The sequence below is a fragment of the Erpetoichthys calabaricus genome, chromosome 6, assembly GCF_900747795.2.
Source record: "Erpetoichthys calabaricus chromosome 6, fErpCal1.3, whole genome shotgun sequence".
Taxonomy (NCBI): domain Eukaryota; kingdom Metazoa; phylum Chordata; class Cladistia; order Polypteriformes; family Polypteridae; genus Erpetoichthys; species Erpetoichthys calabaricus.
In genome coordinates, this window is record NC_041399.2 from 177,046,718 (window position 1) to 177,059,742 (window position 13,025).

The 13,025-nt window shown below is 36.4% G+C and overlaps 1 protein-coding gene across 1 annotated transcript in view; it reads right to left on the reverse strand.

Annotated features, from left to right (window-relative positions):
* Nucleotides 1-13,025, reverse strand: part of dync2i1 (dynein 2 intermediate chain 1) — an 89,890-nt gene that overhangs the window by 18,122 nt on the left and 58,743 nt on the right. The window contains exons 17-18 of the mRNA XM_051928790.1: nucleotides 8,219-8,280; nucleotides 1,105-1,156 (exon numbers count right to left, since the gene is read on the reverse strand). Coding sequence (XP_051784750.1) covers nucleotides 1,105-1,156; nucleotides 8,219-8,280 — 114 coding nt within the window. The remainder of the gene's footprint in view (nucleotides 1-1,104; nucleotides 1,157-8,218; nucleotides 8,281-13,025) is intronic.

Genomic DNA, 13,025 nt, shown 5'->3' on the forward strand with positions numbered 1-13,025 from the left:
GGAGATTAGCAACATAAATATTTAGAAATGGAGGCAGCAACATGTGAACACAAAATCCAAAATTTTTCCCCACACAGGAAAAAAAAGATTCCTATGCAGAGCTTGATTTAAAATTACATGAGGCACAAATAGTACAGTACAGTACATAACTTTATACTCAGGATGCACTACCTTCTTCAAACACAAGAACACAAACCATTTAACCTCATCCCAGCCCCATCCTCAATCATTTTTAATGAATCATTACATTTAACAAAAGCATATTAGTATCAAAATGTTGACTTAGTAGTGCACTGGTTAGAGCTGCTGCTTGGACAGTTTCAAGGGATCTCTGTCCATCCGGTTTTTACAATTAACAAGCAGCCACACAATTATTCATTAAATGATCAATATAAAATACATTTACTATAAGAAGCTTCAAGTATCCCTGATATGTTATGTATGGAAATTCAACATACTGAATATTTTTCTGCACACACACACCTAAAGTTAGGACATACCCAGCCTGATCCTGTGACAATCTGTATCACATCATAAGCATATGCTCCTTTAGCAGCTGCCCCTCTGATTAATATTTAAGAAAATGCAAATGATTTGTTCAGAAAAAACCCCAAAGCCATTTTCTCTATATTCAGATCACTCTAACTAGTATCATACCAATGCTCCACAGTCTGAACTAAAACCATTACTGATCACTTGACAAATATATACACAGTATAAATATCTATTAACTTTAAAAGACTTTCAAAAATATTTAAAAAAATGCTATTAATATTATTATCCCCAACATACATAATTTGAAACATTTTTCAGAAAAACAAAGGCACAGTGCCTTAAAGAACAAACGCTTTCTCCATGATCAATGTATAATGACAGCAGAACAGAAATGATTAAAAAAACACTTAAAAATTAATTGAATGAAATTTGTATACGGTCAATGGAAACATTAAAATCATATTCAGGAATATAAAAAACATATTGTATAAATTCCATTCAAACCTCATAGTCAATGCAACTACCATTTTTTGTGTTACACTGTCACTGTAGTTTACATGTAGATTAAATATGAATCAATAAAGAAAATCCATTTTTATTTTTTTTTACCTAAATCTGTCAGTGAACCAGCCTGATCAGCTTTGGGCAACTCCACCACAACCTGTTTAAGAAGGCACACAAAAAAAAATCTAAATGCATAATCCATGCAGTTTTTATGCAAAATACAACAGCAAAAATGGTAAAAGAAAGCACAGCATGTGAAAACAGAACTAATAATTAAGGAATGAGATAATATGCACAACACTGTATGATTTAGTATACAAATGAAAATCACCTAAAATAAATTGAAAAGAAGCAATAATCCTCTACACGATTGGTAAACGTGTATTTTGGCAGCGAGCAAAAATGGAACACAAGTGATAGGTATTCCAGCAAATGAGTGAAGTGTATGGATGAAAAATATCAAGAGACAAGAAGCATCCAAAAGCTGGACATTCATGAGTAAAAGTTTGTAGCATAAGTGTAGCAAACGATCAAAATTTGCAAAGAAAAAAAATCTACATTTCTACAGGCTTTAAGCATAAAACATAAGATGCCAGATGAAACAATAAAAAACAAAACAGTAATGAGAGTTTTGAAGTGTTAGTGAATTCAATGACCAAGAAAAAATAAACTCTTCCAAATTCACATTTTATCTAAATTTGTATTTAGTGCTTTTAAATATATGTGCACTGTATGAAATAGACACTCATACAAATATACCACATTACACAAAGTTCACAGTTAACACCAAACTGTATATTTTCAATTTAAAAAAACATAAAAAAGTATCTTAAATGATAAAATAAAACAAAATAAATAAGCCATGAACTAACTGTGTACAATCAATCTGAAATGCACACAATTAACAGCTGGTTTAAGTGTTGCAAAAATAATTATTTTAGATTTAGATTTCACTAGTCATTAACACTACAGTTGATGCCTTTACCAATATAATTTTACTTTTTACGCTATGACTCTTACTATGTTAAAAATGAAAACAAAGACATGGGAATTGAAACATGAGGAGGAAAATGAGTTTTCTTCAAATTGTACAAAACACTTTAACAGTGGGGTTAATTAATTGTTTTTGGACCTCCCACACCAGTAGCAATGTTTAATCTGGGAATAGCATGCTTTTCAAATGAAGTTATATTAAAATTCAAGAAATGGGACTCCTGTAAATTGAACATATCCTCTTTTACTTCCTCAGCATCTCTCTCCCTCCTCTACTACCCATCTGCACCATTATAAACTTTAATATTTGAATTGTGCTGGGACAATCACACAAACAGACAGGCTCAGTAATACTAGTAATGCACAATTCTTCTTTTCTAAAATTTGCATGCTCTGCTTAAGCAAACTACAGAAAAATGATTTTCCATTTAATACAATGATATGAACCACAACAAACAAAATGCTAACATATTGTTGATGTTATATTTGAATTGTTTTATTTTTTGATATGTTCATTAGCAAGAAAAATGAAAATCATGTTAAAAGATATATACATAAACAATGGCAAAAGGACAAGATCTGAAAGGGCACATTCTGCAAAATATTCTACATATTTTACATTCCAAAAGATTAAAACAGAACAGAAATACAGACAGTAAACCACAGAAAATTGCAATATTCTCACAAAAAGCGCTCATTTCAAAAAGAGGAACAAAGTAGAATTTTAATTTCACTAAAAGAACAAATGAAGTAACAGTAGTTTGTACAGTATGAGATATACAATATGAGCATGTGTTTATAAACTTTTTATTTGTGATATGGTTCTGTATGCTCTTCCCATGGTCTATTCATCTGGTATTTTAGTTTATGTAATCTGTGATTACCTGTTCTGGAAAATAAATTTACACCAGAGTAGTGGATGGAGGGATGACTGTTTTGGAAAATTTCACTCATTCAGAAAGAAATACGCTTGTGAGTAAATCTGCTATTTTGCACATCGATTACACAGCATACTAAATTATTTCATGGGGTGTGACAATGTCTATGTGAATAGGGTGCCTCTGTGTAATAGGATTCTGTTATGCACAGAATACAATGGGTCACAAACATCTTGAAAGAGAACCAAACCACAACACTGTATGTTTGTCACACAAAATGTTTCTGATCATCAAACACATTTAACCATTAGTCAAATATAACACAAGTAAACACAAAATGCAGTTTGTAAATGGTGGTTTTTATTATTTAGGGAGAAAAAAAAATCCAAACCTACATGGCCCTGTGTGAAAAAGTAATTGCCCCCTGAACCTAATAACTGGTTGGGCCACCCTTAGCAGCAATAACTGCAATCAAGCGTTTGCGATAACTTGCAATGAGTCTTTTACAGCGCTCTGGAGGAATTTTGGCCCACTCATCTTTGCAAAATTGTTGTAATTCAGCTTTATTTGAGGGTTTTCTAGCATGAACCGCCTTTTTAAGGTCATGCCATAGCATCTCAATTGGATTCAGGTCAGGACTTTGACTAGGCCACTCCAAAGTCTTCATTTTGTTTTTCTTCAGCCATTCAGAGGTGGATTTGCTGGTGTGTTTTGGGTCATTGTCCTGTTGCAGCACCCAAGATCGCTTCAGCTTGAGTTGACGAACAGATGGCCGGACATTCTCCTTCAGGATTTTTTGGTAGACAGTAGAATTCATGGTTCCATCTATCACAGCAAGCCTTCCAGGTCCTGAAGCAGCAAAACAACCCCAGACCATCACACTACCACCACCATATTTTACTGTTGGTATGATGTTCTTTTTCTGAAATGCTGTGTTCCTTTTACGCCAGATGTAACGGGACATTTGCCTTCCAAAAAGTTCAACTTTTGACTCATCAGTCCACAAGGTATTTTCCCAAAAGTCTTGGCAATCATTGAGAATGTTTCTTAGCAAAATTGAGACGAGCCCTAATGTTCTTTTTGCTTAACAGTGGTTTGCGTCTTGGAAATCTGCCATGCAGGCCGTTTTTGCCCAGTCTCTTTCTTATGGTGGAGTCGTGAACACTGACCTTAATTGAGGCAAGTGAGGCCTGCAGTTCTTTAGACCAGTGCTCCGCAACCTTTTCTCACCTACGACACACCAAAGTTCTTCCTAGAATTCCGCGGCACATCAAAAGCCAAAATACAGTATATAGCAGTGCCGTAGCTTGGCCGGGGTTGGGGGGCGGTCCGCTCCGAGCGCCAGCTATTTAGAGGCGTCCAAACTACGGTACTTTACTTTTTTTTGTTCCTTGAAGAGGCGCAAAAAAAAATTTCTTTCAGCTTTGGGGCGTCAAATTTTTCACCGCCCCGGACAACATGAACTCCAGCTACGCCACTGATATATAGATATTAATTTAAATCACAAATTTTACAATAAATTTTCATTTTTTATTATATGTATACATTTATTATAAGTATACATACATAAAAACTATACTATATTTACTTTTATGCAATCGTAATAATTATTATAACATAATGACTGATTAATGTGCTACCTGCGCTTGTTTCAATGAACACAGAAGTTTTATATTCGGCTCAATATTTGACAGCGCAACCCGAAGTTCTTGGTCAAGATCTTTTAAGCATGACCGCTTATCATTTTTAATTAACACAAGAGTTGTTTGTCTTTTTGGAGTAACTGGGATGGTTTGAATTTAGATGGCGATTTAGTTTACTGGGTGCCATTGCCTCGTTTGATAGCTGATCGCCGCAAATGATGCATTGTGGCTTTGGAGCCGTTTCGTCACCACACCACGAGAATCCATATCGAATGTAGTCTTCGTTGTACTTCCTTTTCACAATTTTCTGTTTTTTTTGCAACACTTGTGCTGGGTTCTTCATCATCTGTACGTGAAGACGAATCTTTTCCACGTAAAAAATTATCCATATTTAAAGGGGTATAAAACTAAATATGAATCACACGAAGAACATTAACCGTACACAATTCAGCAACACAACTAATAGTAATGGATGATAACTACTGTCGCAAGACGAGTGAATGCGATGTAGCACAACTAATACATCGGCTTGAATTGAATCTAGGTGAGGGTACGGAGCGCTCTGCCTATCAAAGCGTACTACGGAGTTGTTTGGCGACTATGTAGGGCCTACGTCTTAGGCAACAGGCGCCAGGCGATGGGATTTATTATTTCAGAGAAATGACACATAAAATTATGAAACCTTTAAAAGGCTATTTAAGCGAATATTTCATTGCACGTATTCTCGTTATTGTGTTTCTAAGGAGGACCGTTGAAATATTATTTAGTTAGAAAATTGTCTTAATTGTCTTATTTGACCGCGTCACACCTGTATCGGCTCAAGGCACACCAGTGTGCCGTGGCACACCGGTTGCGGAGCACTGCTTTAGACGTTGTCCTGGGGTCTTTTGTGACCTCTCGGATGAGTCGTCTCTGCGCTCTTGGGGTAATTTTGGTCAGCCGGCCACTCCTGGGAAGGTTCACCACTGTTCCATGTTTTTGCCATTTGTGGATAATGGCTCTCACTGTGGTTCGCTGTTCTCATTTGTTCCTGAATTTCTTTGGATCTTGGCATGATGTCTAGCTTTTGGTCTACTTCTCTGTGTCAGGCAGCTCCTATTTAAGTGATTTCTTGATTGAAACAGGTGTGGCAGTAATCAGGCCTGGGGGTGGCTACGGAAATTGAACTCAGGTGTGATACACCACAGTTAGGTTATTTTTTAACAAGGGGGCAATTACTTTTTCACACAGGGCCATGTAGGTTTGGATTTTTTTTCTCCCTAAATAATAAAAACCATCATTTAAAAACTGCATTTTGTGTTTACTTGTGTTATATTTGACTAATGGTTAAATGTGTTTGATGATCAGAAACATTTTGTGTGACAAACATGCAAAAGAATAAGAAACCAGGAAGGGGGCAAATAGTTTTTCACACCACTGTATTTCAGAAACTGAGAAATGTTCTAGGCAGACCCATTTTGCAGCTTTACCAAAGGCAAGTGCCCTCTTTCAAACCCTTGCATAGTCCACCTTTAAGTTCATAGCAACATTTTCTATACACTTTGAAGATGTATTGTATAGTTTTGAAAACTGGTAGCCTAAATTTCAGCTGTTCTGTAGATGTCCATACTTGTTTTGTAAAGTTACTTTTGAAACCATTGACATTTTCCATCTTCATTAATTTCTGAGATGTGTGGTGACTGATAAAATGATCAGAATGCAAATGTGAAAGAAAATATTCTACTTATAAACTTTAGTTCATAATTCATATAGATTACAGTAGGACAGCACATTGGCTGGTATAAATTAAATCAATGCTAAAACAGTTATATATAAAGACAGTATTAGATTACATTAGTACTTTATGTATACATTAAATATTACATTTTGGAATAAAGTTAAAAATCATAGATAGATAATATACGTATAAATCTTCGAGTTGATTTTAAAAGTTGAAGTTATGAAAGCACAGCAAAACTAATACTCAAATGGTCTCCATTATGACACTAGTTCCTATTATAAAATCAAGAGATCAGGTAATCAGTTAATGTTTTTTTCATAATCTTTGTCATTCCAACAGATGGCACATCACAAACATTTGTAACATTAAAAAAACATTTCAAGTTTGTTGTTTTGCCTGCCTAAGCTAGACTTATCTCTGATGGAGGTCACAGGAATCGTCAGGTGGAGGGGTCCTTTCATGAGATTGGCTGGCCCAGCACTGACTCAGCTGTGTAATGGCCAATAGGTCTCCAGGACTCTGAACAAATCCAAATCGTATTATGTAATATCATCTACTGCTGAATTCTGCTCTGTACTTGTAATATTTCTATTGCACTATTATATTGTATTGAGGATTACTTGTGTTCTGTTCTGTGCATTGTGTTGTGTTTATCCCCTTTTTTGACACCCACTGTGCACCTAACCTACCTGGAAAGGGGTCTCTCTTTGAACTGCCTTTCCCAAGGTTTCTTCCATTTTTTCCCTACATGAGGTTTTTTGGGAGTTTTTCCTTGTCTTCTTATAGAGTCAAGGCTGGGGGCTGTCAAAAGGCAGGGCCTGTAAAAGCCCATTGCGACAACAGTATTGTATTATATTTCTACAAATGTTGGTGATGTGCCATCTGTTGGAATGACATAGACATAGCAATTGGATGGACACACAGATTCACAGTCACAGTTTTCCTTTTATTAACGTGGATACTAAAACAAAACAAAAGACACACGAAAAATGGATTACTCAAATCAGACAATAACTATCATCATATATACAATGTGTATAAAACCCTAGCTCCTTCATATCTGTCTGTCATAAACTATGCTGATACCCAACAGGTAGTATTGTGACTTCAAATGAAAAAACTTTAATTGCTGTTCACTAGCTCAGCAGGTCTTTAACATGGCACTTGGGATAAACTGTTGTACTCTGCTAACTACAATTTATAGAACGCGACCAATCACATGATTCTTGGTGAAACTATACTCTTCACATAAAGCTAAAAAGTACATACTTCCAATCTTTATTATCGGGCTTTAAAATTAGAGTCCTGGTATTTGTATATAATATTGATCAAAACTCTAGATCCTAGTACAGTTACTGACATATACTCATTCTCCAAATGCATCAACAGATATCTTGCACATTGTAGCACAAAAATAAACATAAAATGAGTAGTTAGCACAAGAAGAAAGGCAGCAAAGGCACTACTTTCATAAAGTTTGTGGGGCAAATTGAAGTACAAAACCATAAAAATTAGAAGGCAGTCCAAAATGAAAACACATTTTGATAAAAGATGCCAGTAATGCAGTCTTCGCATTACAGTCAGTACAGTAAAATGACAAATAAAGGATTATACCAGCTGAGAGGTTTTTTTTTTTAAGAATAAAGTGTTTAAAATAAGGATCAGTGAAAAAATGGCCTTTGCACACATACACACAGAGTGATTAAACACTAAGCACATTAAGAATGATCAAAAAAAGATAACTAGAGCTTGTGTTTTGAAAAACTGATTCTCAGCAACTTTAGTGAGGATGTAATGAAGTGTCTGTTTCATCTCCAGTGCTGCAGGTCAACAGTCTTCACTTCTACTAGAAAAGGCATCTGCCTTTATGAAAGTACTTGAGCAACAGGTGGAAACAAGATATTTGCTTGACTTCAGTATTTTCTTTGTTATAGTTAACAATAACCCCAAAGAAGAAAAGGAATTAAAAAATTACAAAAACTTACCCAGAGATTTAAGACCCCATTTTCATCAAGAGAAGCTATTAGGAAAGATAATCCTAATGTTTCTGTAAAAAAAGAGTAATCATGTGCTTATTTCACTCTGTTGTTACAGACCCTGCACATCCCAAATTCTTTATCCTTCCATTATTCAACAAGCATTCAGACTCCCCAGTCTATCAAATAGTTTATGACCAATAATCTGTTGTGAAAACACCTGCACTACTAATCAGTTTACAGAAGTGATTCAGTTCTACCATTTTGTTTTGCTTACGATTTTATCTAATACAGGCAGTATGTTTAGATCTGACATTTATGTATTTTTGTAAATGTAACGTGGTGTGGTAAAACAGGACTTCACTTAATCAAACCAAAGCCTAACAGAGACTATAAAAATGATAAATGAAGTATTTTTGGGATGCAGAGGCCAAAACTCCATTGTCTATCACCGGTCAAGATGTCACTTCACTGTATGTGTGATATTAAAACTTAGCTAAAACATTAAAGTTTACAATCAAAACAGAACACAGAGTAATAATATAATACTAATTAATTGTGTAACAGTATTAGTTATTTTATACAGTTTTAATCTCAATTAAGTAAAGTTCTGTTTTGTTGCAGTTTAATTTTAAAAAGTGATGCTCCATCCAATATTTAAATTCTCCAAGGCAAGTTATGAGCTAGGAGACCTCTGATGAACATTCATTTTAAACACTGAAATAAATAAAAGAAAAACTGTACATAATATTTTAAAAATGCCTTTATTCTATGGACTACTGCTCATCCCTACACCCATTCATCCACTTCCTAATTTTCTTCTCCAGTTCAGGACTTGGGGAAACAAAGACAATCATGGCAACATTGGACACAAAACAGGAACCAATCCCTTAAAGGGTTGCTTTGTGTAGAATTTGATCTTCTTCTCACACACCCATATACTTGTTTTGCCACATCCTGAAGTCCCACGCCTGTGGCCTCAATGTAACCCAGGAGGGCCGCCATCATGCGTTCCAGGGGACGTATTGTGCATCCCATGGCTGCTCCCCTGGTCCCAGTGTCAAAGGGGCATCCCGGCCAGGTATGGGTCCTGGCTCTCCACCACAATATATATTTCGTGGAACATACAGGGGAAAAAATAGCATAGATCCCACTTCTATTAAGTGGTCATTACACATAAATTTGAATAGTGTCTTGGCACTAAACAGATATAAAGAAGCTAGCGTCTCTGATCTGACACGTGTTCTGGCTCCCAAGATACTAGTAGAAATACTATTATTAGCAAAATGTATTGCCTATTAAAGACTAAAAATTCTAAACCACACCAGTATGTAAAAATTGTGGTTCTCTCAGAATGTATGTGTATACAATCTGTATGTCACATTCTAGTCCTTAAAATACATACATGTTGTGATGGACGACCGGCTATGGACTCCGGTCGCCACCCCCAGGCCGCTAGGAGGAGCCCTCCGGACAGCATGATGGTGCCCCGACTTCCAGCAGGGCCTCATGGACTCTGTAGTTTATACACACAGCCCTGCTGGATACCTTGGGGGCCACCGGGAGTCGCTGTAGGGGGGCTAGTGGGCTCTTGCGTGCCCTATAACCCAGGAGTGCGTCACAGTCACGTGACTGGAGGAAGCGACGTGCTCCCGGGATGAAGAAGAGGACTGTTTGCCCTGACCCGGAAGGAAAACGGACTTGTAGGTTTGTGCTTGGAACCATTTCCGGGTCAGGGGCTATAAAAGGATTGTGGGAAGCCCAGAACACTGAGCTGAGCTGGGAGGTAGGGTGGCAAAGTGTTTGGGCGAGGAGGATTGGTTTTGAGAGAAGAGTTTATTGTGATTTATGAATACTGTGGTGGAAAGGGTGCTTGGTGCACTGTATAATAATAAAAATAATATTAGTTATACTTTTACCTCGTATCTCGAGTGGTACCTGAGGGTTCAAGAGGTGGACAAGAGCCATAACTGCTACAATGTATATATTTTATCACAAAGCTCAATTGCATGGTATAAAAAAGAAAAACACTTGAATCAAAAAGCAACCTAAGCATGCTATTCAGCTTTTAGTTATTACAGTATTTGAACATCATTTTCCATTGTTAAAAACTGACCCACAGCATGCTCAACACTCTAAACTGAATACATTATTAGCTTTAAGTAAAACCATATGTTTAACATATTAAAGTTGAACTATATTTCAGCATTCAAAATCCAAATGCACATCAGTTACAACAACTGCATGTTAATCTGTGCATTCTTCCTGTTTTTTGGATGTCTAAACTAATATTTTTGCAACATGCTGAGCATATTCAAGAACAGCATTCCAAATATCCTGTCATGTAAAAAGCATGATGACTCCAGCTTGACTTATAAATTCACTATCTGTACATCATTTTATGTTACTAAAATGACAACTGAAATGCTATGTGCAATAAATGCTGTCTAAGTTTTTGTTGATAAATGTTACTAGTTTATTCCGAAGATCACACATATATTGTAGTTAAAAAAAAAAAAAAGAAAACAAAGCATTTAAATGTTGCGCCCTGTGTTGGCTGGGATTGGCTCAAGCAGACCCCCGTGACCCTGTGTTAGGATATAGCGGGTTGGATAATGGATGGATGGAGGATGGTTATGGACATATGTGTGAGAAAAGGATGGAGATTAGGAATAAATTCACAGCAGCTGACTCATTTCTCAGTGACAAAGAAAATATAATTTGTTTTTTGATTTTCATAACTGAATATCGAATGGCTTATTTTTCTAACACTGCACATTAAAAGAAATGAGAAAAGGTAATTCAAATATTGGCCATAATGAAAATATTAAAGATTTGAAATAATAGAATAGCTGTTCCAAGATTATGCAAGAAAATGTACATTATGTTTAAATGCACGTAATGAGTTAAGAACAATGCTGCCTAATTATACAGGAATTCACTTAAGGCAAATTTTGACTATACATAATATTTTGGATTTAAAAAAAAACATAAACACTCGACCTGGTGTTTCCAATTCCAATCCTAGAATGAAACTTCTTTTATGTTAATTTTAATTATCTTGCTTTTAAAGACTCATACCCCTTGTTTTTTTTTCCTTACTTAGCAGCCATAACCCTACAGCCACTGGGATTCTCCAGGGTCTTTGTTTGTGTGTGTGTGTGTATATTTTTATATATATATATATATATATATATATATATATATCTATACTAATAAAAGGCAAAGCCCTCACTGACTGACTGACTCACTCACTCACTGACTCACTCATCACTAATTCTCCAACTTCTCGTGTAGGTAGAAGGCTGAAATTTGGCAGGCTCATTCCTTACAGCTTACTTACAAAAGTTAGGCAGGTTTCATTTCGAAATTCAAAGCGTAATGGTCATAACTGGAACATATTTTTTGTCCATACACTGTAATGGAGGAGGCGGAGTCACGTATCGCGTCATCACGCCTCCTACGTAATCACGTGAACTAAAAACAAGGAAGACATTTACAGCACGAGTCACACGCGGGAACGAAGGTAAATGACGTTAATTTTTGACTGTCTTTTAATACTGTGTAAGCATACATATTAACACATGTGCAATTAAACGTGTGCATTTACGGGGTGATTTCTCAGGCTTAAAAGCTCACCTTTTATCAAACGCGGGAACAAAGGTAACTGACGTTGTTCACTGTCTTTTAATACTGTGTAACCATACATATTAACACATGTCCAATTAAACATGTGCATTTACGGGGTGATTTCTCAGGCTTAAAAGCTCGCCTTTTACTAAAAAGGTAAATGCAAAACTATTTTCAATCAGTTTATTGAAACGCTCCCGTTAAGGATTGCAATAACATATTCGCGAGATAAAAGAACGAAGTAGGGGGAAATGGAGGAAGACCCGCAAACAGCGAACAGCAAAAAATTTATTAAACAATTGAGAACGGAGCGAGTTAAGCATACAAGCATGTTCATAAGGGAAACAAAGCACGGTGTAAAACGTAAGTTTAAATTAAGTTTATAGAAACGCTCCCGCTGCGGATTGCAATAACATATTCTTGTGATTAAAGTTTAATGAGAAGACACGAGGTATAAACGAACCACACGCCGTGGCGCAACGTTAGGGGCAACAGTTTCAACCATTCTATGATCTGCTTCTCGCAACTGAAAGACGGCACATGGCGGATGTTAGCCGACTTGCTGACCGCAACGTTAGGGGCTTCAACTATGGCGCTGACGCCACATCTCAGTGCCAACACTTTGCACACTCTACTTAAAAGACACGCCCTCCTCACTGGACAGTTAAAAACACCAATCAAACTAACGATGACATCAAGTATTACCCAATCAAAAGTAGGAAAGGAGGCATCTTCATAAAATACGTGTCGGATGATTTGCATGAGACGCTGCTTTAAAAAAAAAATGATAAAAAAAATACGGGATAAATCCCGTACAGTATTGATTCAAAACAGGACGCGCAATTTCATTCTCAAACGCGGCACGATTCCGTATTTTAAAGGACGGGTGGCAACCCTACAGTGCCAGGTAACCACCCATACAATCACATTGTGATTCAGACTAGGAATGCAATGAATGTAATTACCCCGATCTACATACAAGGCAAAAGTCTTGCAACATTCAAAGATGATCGTTTGGGATAAGTACACCATACAACATAAAAGAGCTTATGAAGCCTTGAACCGAAAAAAGCAAGATCTCAGAGATCGTAAAAAAAAAAACAGGAGGTAATGTCGTTTTACTCGCTATACATTTTAGTCAAACATTACCAGTTATTCCACGAGGGAGACCAGCAGAGGAACTGAA